This window comes from Mus musculus, chromosome 2 (genome assembly GCF_000001635.26).
Source record: "Mus musculus strain C57BL/6J chromosome 2, GRCm38.p6 C57BL/6J".
Taxonomy (NCBI): domain Eukaryota; kingdom Metazoa; phylum Chordata; class Mammalia; order Rodentia; family Muridae; genus Mus; species Mus musculus.
The window spans coordinates 36,789,607-36,798,003 of NC_000068.7; the positions used below are offsets into that span (position 1 = coordinate 36,789,607).

At 35.3% G+C, this 8,397-nt stretch overlaps 1 protein-coding gene across 1 annotated transcript; it reads left to right on the plus strand.

Annotated features, from left to right (window-relative positions):
• The first annotated feature begins 3,631 nt into the window (after window positions 1–3,631).
• Window positions 3,632–4,570, plus strand: Olfr50 (olfactory receptor 50). The gene has a single exon (NM_146946.1). The coding sequence runs from the start codon at window positions 3,632–3,634 to the stop codon at window positions 4,568–4,570; it is 939 nt and encodes a 312-aa protein (NP_667157.1).
• The last annotated feature ends 3,827 nt before the right edge of the window (window positions 4,571–8,397 follow it).

An 8,397-nucleotide genomic window follows, 5' to 3' on the forward strand; every position in this document is an offset into this window, starting at 1 on the left:
GTTCAGCAACCACCCAGGCCCATATCCAGAGCTTTTAGTGGGCCTACCCCAACATTTACATCATCTATGAACTGGTGTAGCTTGTCTTACAGATCTAAAGCTGTGAGATCTCTATGACATAGGGCAATGGCAGGATGTCTTGAGAGGAGTCCCAGTGAGAATCCAGTATTGATAGTGTAGCAGAAGCCAGAGACCTTGAACCAGACCAATGACTCATTGCAATGGACATTTGCAAGTAAAGATGTGTGGACAGAAGGGTAAACTGTCACACTGTGCTGCACTTCAGCTTTCACAACCAGATTCTTTTAGTTAACATTTTAATTATTTTTTGTTTTCTTTTTGGAGGAAGTGTTGTGGGGGGGGTGGATGTGAAGGAACAGGGAGATGAGTGGGATTGGGTTGCACTATGTGAAATTCATGAAGAATTAATAAAAAGTTAAAAATACTTTGAACCACATCAGCATACATAGCAATGGGTTTCATTGTGACTTTGTCTTATACACACATGTAGTACTTGATCAAATCAGCCTGCTCTGTCCTCCTCTTTTCTCATCTCCACTCTGCTTCTTTGCTCTTTTCCCTAGGAGAGTGTCTTCGATTTTCAGGATATCTTTTTCTTTCAGTTTTCTCATGTGAAAGAAAACATGATACTAGGTTGTCTGCTTATATTTTTTTCATAGCAGGAAAAACCCAAATTCCACAGTTTCCCCTGCAAATAGCACATGATAATCTTTGTTCATCGCCTATTAGTTACCTTGCACAGATTATCATAATTGCTTCAAGGATGAACTCTCTTGTGTCTTCTTCAGCAAACAAGTTCTACCCCAGGAGAAAGCTAAGGTAATGATGCAACCATATGCTGTTTGTCTCTAATCAGGAGCCAGGCATAGGAGCTCAGCCCCTCATAGTGGTTTGGGACATATAACCCACACTGATTTCTCAGGACCGAGAATAACCATATGTGCATATATCTATCACAGCAGGCTACATGCTGAAAACCTTCTGTTGTTCACAGTGGATTATTGAACTCCTTGAAGATTCTGAAAGATTCACTATATTCTTTACATTTCATAAAGGAATGGAAGAAGCTTCCACACCTTGTAGATAAAGGTATCTCTGCTTATCATCAAAGACCCATGTCAGAGTAGAAATACAATTTACAAGAAATGGAGTGATTGTGTAACCTTGGATATCCAATCCTCTTGATGAAACACTATGATAGAAAGATCCTTGTAGTATAACTTACTTTGATCACCTATCCAAAATTTGAAACAGTAAGGTGACAGCAAATTTATACTCAAATAAATTCTCTCTAATGTTATATCTAATTTTGAGATGAAAAGCTAGGGCATACATCATTTTGCATTTCTTAAATTTCCATCATCTTCTTGGGAATGTTTTTCAGATTTTTCACTCAATTAGTATAATTTCATTCTTCTGTGCTGCAATAATTTTCACAGAAAGTGGAATCATTTTGTAGCTAAGTTAGTACACTATTTGAATTCCCATTGATTCCGTTTTAATTACTACCAGCAGCTCCTAAAAACTGTTACTGAGACTTTTGCTTTGTCCTGTTACTGAGACTAGAATGAAGATTTCTAATGTGTCAGAAAGATCATCTGTATTCAGGCTCATGTAGAGCTCTCTAATTCATATCTTTTTCAGTTAACTATAATCTTGAATTTTCTTTGTTCTTCAAATGCCTTCATTCTGTGCTCTGCAAACATGTTTTTATTAACTCTCATGAGATAGATATTTACATGAAAAATTGCATTGAAAACACATAAAATTGGAATTACTTTTCACCTTGACTTTTCATAACTGGACAATTTTCATTTTTAGAAATTCATTCTGCACACATTTGTTACATATATTAGTGTGCAAAAGAATTTAAAAACTGACAAATGTTACTTATTGAAATGTAACAATTAGAAGCAACTTACACATCTAGCAGATAACTATCATTTTAGTTACCTTGGATTTTTTCTTTTCTTCTCTTCTCTTCTCTTCTCTTCTCTTCTCTTCTCTTCTCTTCTCTTCTCTTCTCTTCTCTTCTCTGTCCTGTCTTTTCTTTTCTTTTCTTTTCTTTCCTTTCCTTTCCTTTCCTTTCCTTTCCTTTCCTTTCCTTTTCTTTTCTTTCTTTCTTTTTGGTCTTTTTTTTAAGTTGAGGACCAAACACAGGGCCTTCCTTGTGCTTGCTAGATAAGCACTCTACTACCGAGCTAAGTTAGTTTTTATTATTATTGAAAAAAGTAATGTAAATTGTAGTCCAACTCCATAACAGCATTACTTGGGGATCTCATAAGTTGATAACATTCTGAGATATTCCATCAATTCTTCAGTTAAATTCAATTATATTAATTAAAAATAGTAATATTTTAATATAGTAGGATAAATAATATGTGAACTTTATAATACTTCAATCAAGTTGAAATAGTTTCCATTTTATAATTATATTTTCATGTAATCTTTAGTTAACTCTTCAAATAAATGGCAGATCAGATGATTATGTAAATCTCAAAAAACACTACATTCAGAGTGAACAATTCTTTTGAGAGTATATGAAATCTGCATTTTAGTAGATGCTTCACATGTTTTCTTTCTCAAATATAAAACAATTGTGACAGAAGGTAGGCCTAAAACCAACAGATTTGAATGAGAAAGAGGAATAACTATATTTTCAAATTATAAGAAATATTAGAATACAACAAAAAATTAGTTAAGAATTACTACTGTGAAACAAAGCTTATGAATCACAGTAAAGAGTATTTATTACTTATATATGTCAGACAGATATTTAAAAAACCAACCTTTTCTTTGCTAGATTCTTGATGTGACTGGAAAAATAAAAAATTTCTGGACTTTTACAGACTTGAATAAGAATGGTACAGCTTGAGCTGAGGGAATATATACAGAGGACTCTGTGTGTATTAGAAGAGATACACACCTCCTTTTCCCTGTATTAGGTACAAGTTCATGTAGGAAGAGAGATAGAAGACTCAACTGTTGATGGGAAAAAACTGTCTTAAAAGAAGAATTGATGGAATATCTCAGGTATGTTACCATCTTATGAGATCCCCAAGACTTGGCTTGCTATATTTACCAGTCACATCAAATATCTAGATTTTGATATTTTGGAGCTTCAAACACTTAATAGTTACTCTCATATTAAGTGTATGAAAATAAAGCATACCTGAGACATGTTCTGGTGGTCTCACTGGAATTTAGATCACACCAACAAGTCATTATAATTCATCGGCTAGATTCCTATTCATTCCTTACAAACTTGACCTTATGCTCTTATTTGAAATCTAGGATTTCTTTCATGGATTTCTGTTTCCTATGAGACTGAAGACATATGCTGATCACTCTGGTGCTTTCTTTTTTTTTTTTTTTTTTTTTTTTTTTTTTTGCCCAAAGCAATTTGAATTGGTTTCTAGGCAGACAAATAGCACATTTTAGTAGATATTTAGCGACAAAATCACTAACCCAACAATGTAGCAAGAATCTTGAGGTATGTAGCTTAGAGAGTACAAACTGACCAGTTAAAACATGCTATTATGATGTAATAGATTAATGACCTCTGATTCTTCCATATCATCTTTTTTTCATCTCTAGCTAAAGACAGAGCATGATGAAGTCTAATCAGAGCACTGTGTCTGAGTTTATCCTCTTAGGGCTCCCCATTCAGCCAGAGGATCAAGCTGTGTACTTTGCCCTGTTCCTGGCCATGTACCTGACAACTGTGCTGGGGAACCTGCTCATCATTCTTCTCATTAGGCTGGACTCTCACCTCCACACCCCCATGTACTTCTTCCTCAGTCACTTGGCCTTCACGGACATCTCTTTCTCATCTGTCACAGCTCCAAAGATGCTCATGAATATGCTGACACATAGCCAATCCATCTCACATGCTGGGTGTGTTTCCCAAATATATTTTTTCTTATTGTTTGGGTGTATTGACAACTTCCTTCTGACTTCCATGGCCTATGACAGGTATGTGGCCATCTGCCACCCTCTGCATTATACCACTATCATGAGTCAAAGCCTCTGTGTTCTGCTAGTGATGGTGTCCTGGGCATTTTCCTCTTCTAATGGCCTTGTGCATACTCTTCTCTTTGCTCGTCTCTCTCTTTTTAGAGACAACACTGTCCACCATTTTTTCTGTGATCTCTCTGCTTTGCTGAAGCTGTCCAGCTCAGACACTACTATCAATGAACTAGTAATCCTCACTTTAGCAGTGGTGGTCATCACTGTACCATTCATATGCATCCTGGTTTCTTATGGCCACATAGGGGCCACTATCCTAAGAACTCCATCCATCAAGGGTATCTGCAAAGCCTTGTCCACATGTGGTTCTCATCTCTGTGTAGTTTCTTTGTATTATGGAGCCATTATTGGGTTATATTTTTTCCCCTCCTCCAATAATACTAATGATAAAGATGTCATAGTAGCTGTGTTGTACACTGTGGTTACACCCATGCTGAATCCCTTTATCTATAGTCTGAGGAATCGGGATATAAATGGAGCATTGAGAAAGACACTCAGCAGGAGACTGTGTTCACACTGATGGGAGTGGTCTTCCCTCTTTTTGTATTTGAGAACTTCTCAGTCCTGTACATAATGCTTTGACTTGGTGCTTTTCATTGAGTCTTTAGGTTGTGATTTTTTCAGCCTGTTTCATCTCAGCCCTGCATTTTGTTTCTCTTTATTTGTTTTGCTCATCTTAGGGGAAGGTTTTTATTTTTTAAATTTTTCTAAACACTTACTATTTTCTTTTCACATAGTAGCATAATTTTAGGTATATAAAATTTTTTCTCATTCCAATCATTCACCTTTTTTATTATCTAATCTTTTGGTCTTCCATATGAAGTATTGTTTTCTTCTCAAGAAAACAAACATTCCTTCTGTATATATGATTTTTATTATTATATAAGATTTTAATTTTATAATATATTTATAATTTATTTTCATGAGGAACACCAATTTGAAATCTAGTTTGTTTCATTTTAAATGCTTTAAACTGGTACAAAAATTAATAAAAAATGTTCTCACTTGGGAAATCAATTTGAGTGTTTCTCAAAGACTAGAAATAGTTCTTATATATGACCCAGCTATACCCCTGAAGGGAATGTACACAAAGGACTTTATATCTTACTTCATAGGCACTTTCACATTCATGGTCATTAATATGATATTCATAAGCTAGAAAATAGAATCAAGATAGAAATCTCTCAACTGAAAAATGGAAAATGAAAAAAGAAGGTGGTACATATGCACGATGCAATATTGATTAGCTGTAAAAGAAAATAAAACCATGATATTTATAGGTAAATATATGAAAATAAGTGTACAAGAAACTGTACTGAATTAGGTTACCCAAATTCCAAAAGACAAATGCCTCATGGTATCTTTCATATGAGTTTTCATATTCTAGATTTACAAATTTTGTTTTGCAGGTTTAAACATATAGTACATATGGAAAATAAGTAACTAGAAATGGCTCATGGTCTCAGGGTGCACTAGGAAATTAGAATATAGGTGAAGTGAAAGTAACAAAGTAGAATACTGGGGACAGAAGTCTTCAAAGATGTAGTGGAGTGAAAAGTATGGGGAAATGGGGGTCGGGAATAGATTTAGGCTAAATGAAATGTGCATGAAGAAGGTACTAGGGAAGATTTGATCTTGAAATCCGAGTTAAGTCTAATAAGAAGGGATAGTTGAACATATGTAATATGAAGGAATGAGGAGAATACTTGGAGATAAAGGGTTAAGGGAGGAGAAGTGAAAAGAGAGGTGGGAATATGTTCATTAAAACCAAGGATGTGTGATAGAGGAAAGAATATAAGAACTAGAAATTGGAGAAGAGTGGCTATGAAATGCTATACTCTGAACATGATGTGGCTATTGCACACAAGAACTCACAGCAGCTATGGTTACCAATACAAGGCCTTACAAGATCAAGAGAGTAAAAAAATCTGGTATAGAAATTAAGAAGCTTATATGGTGAACCCCTAGCTGTTGGGCTATTAGCAGTTGATGGTTGCTATAGGAGAGAGAGTCACTTTTCTTCAGGAGTATGGCCATTAAAAGGTTCCATATGTCCCACTAGATGATCCCATGTCCATACACAAAAGGGAACATTATTTGATCTCAGTGGGTTAAAAATAAAACTAATAAAAAACTATAAAAGGACAGCATGGAGTTTAGGGAAGATATGATAGAGAGTCCTAGGGCAAGTTGGAAGGGAAGAGTGAGAGGTAAATATGATCAAATGCATTGTTTATTTTTATGACATTCTCACAAAAAGTTAAAATTTAAAATTAAAATGAAGAAAATGACATGTATTTTCAAGTTTCTATGTATCTCTAAGTTAGGTAATATTCAAGTGAAGATAAATGCAATGTTTTCTTCATTATTCATCTTACTTCATAGGAAACAATAATACTTTTATCTTTTGCTTCCTTTGAAGCATGCAACACATAATTATTATGTTTGGCCACTGTGCTGCTTGCCTTTTGTCAACTTGACACAAACCCAGACTTTTCTGGGAAGACGGAATCTTAATTAAGAAAATATCCCCATAAGATGGACCTGTAGGCAAGTTTGTGGAATACTATTTTGATTCATTAGTGATGTGGGAAGGTCCAGCCCACTGTTGGTGGGACCACCCTTGAGTTGGTGGTCCTGGCTTCTATAGGAATGCATGGTGAGAAAGACATGATGAGTAAGTCACTAAGCAGCACCCCTTCATGGTGTCTGCATCAGCTCCCACCTCCAGGTTCCTGTTTGACCTTCTTGAGTTCCTACCATTACTTACCTCCGTTATGAACTGTTACCTGGAAGTATAAGATAAAATAGGCCCTTTCCTTCCCAAGTTGTTATTGGTCTTGGACTTATCACAGGAATAGAAACCCAAACCAGGACAATGGTGTTATTGTCTAATAGACTTCTCAGCTGCTGAGGAACTTTTCTCCAGCTCTCTTTCTCTCACATTCTAGATGTTTACCATTTCTTTGCATGTGTTTTAGCTGTTTTTAATTATTTTACTTCTATTTATTTATTTAGTGTGGGTGCTTACATCTGGAAGTCAGACATGTTGGAATTGCTACTGTCCTTTTATTGTGTGGGCCCTGGAGCTGAGACTTAAGGTATCAGGTTTGCTGGAAAGTGTCTATTCTCAAATAAACCATCTTATTGGACACATTTTTAGCTGTTTGCTGATGCTGCTCTTGCTGTTTTATGACACATAGTAACCAGCACATGGCTTTCTCCCACCCTTTTAAACACAATTAGCTTGGTCACAAATTGAAATGGATCTTCCGTAAAATACTATACAGTGATTGAGATAGAATGCCCACAGTTCTATCTAAATCATGAACTGAAACTTGATGGAAGCCCTCTAGGTGCTAGACAGATCAAATGGGTCAGATGACTACAGTATTAAGGGTAGCGTGTTTTTGTAAAGACAAAAAAAGTGGTGCTGTATTTAAAGGTAATCCATTTAACTTAGTTTATTCCTCATAATAAATGTTTTATTTTATATATAATAACATCTAAAAATACATAGATGTATTCATCAATAGACACAACGTCTTTGCTTGAGGATGCTATAACAATATACCAGAAATTGGGTGTCATAAGCAGCAGAAATTAAATTACATATAGCTATGGATCTAGAAGTCTATGGTGATATGGTTTCTTTATAATTTACAAATGTTAATCACTGCCTTCCTTCTATATGTTCATATGGCAGAAAGTAGAAGGGTATAAAGATCTAGGGAGAGCAGGAAAAAGGTGTCAGAGGGAGGGAGGGAGGGGGAGGGAAGGAGAGAGAGAGAGAGAGAGAGAGAGAGAGAGAGAGAGAGAGAGAGAGAGAGAGAGAGAGAGAGAAAACAAGAAAATCATCCTTCTTAAAAGACCTCAATCCTTTGGGATCAGTGCACAACCATTTGATATCATTAACATGTAGTGAGGTACCAATGACTTCATTTAGTATTAATTATTAGACATAAATAGTTTCAATATATAACTTTTAGCCTTGGCACAGTCATCCATAAAATGTATATTTTGTGTTTATGTGTATTGTTATGCTTAATTTTTATCTTATTAATATATTTTTCCATTTTCAACCTTAATGATTTTCCATGACTCTTGTAATCTACATCACCTGTTAGACACATGTGATCTGACATCAGAATGGCATGATCCATTTCAATTCACATTTTCAGTAATAAATCATAATGTCACTTTGCTTATCTATTATGTGTTAACCAAACTTTTCAGTTATTTACTTTGTGGTCAACAAGAGCTACCTCAAATCTTTTTCAAATACCATGACACAAACTGACAATGTTTTGGCTTCAGTTTGAATCTCTCTCTCTCTCTCTCTCTCTC

What these genes read in the sequence shown, in the direction of transcription:
- Olfr50 (NM_146946.1), top strand. Translation starts at nt 3,632, where the DNA reads ATGATGAAGTCTAATCAGAGCACTGTGTCTGAGTTTATCCTCTTAGGG.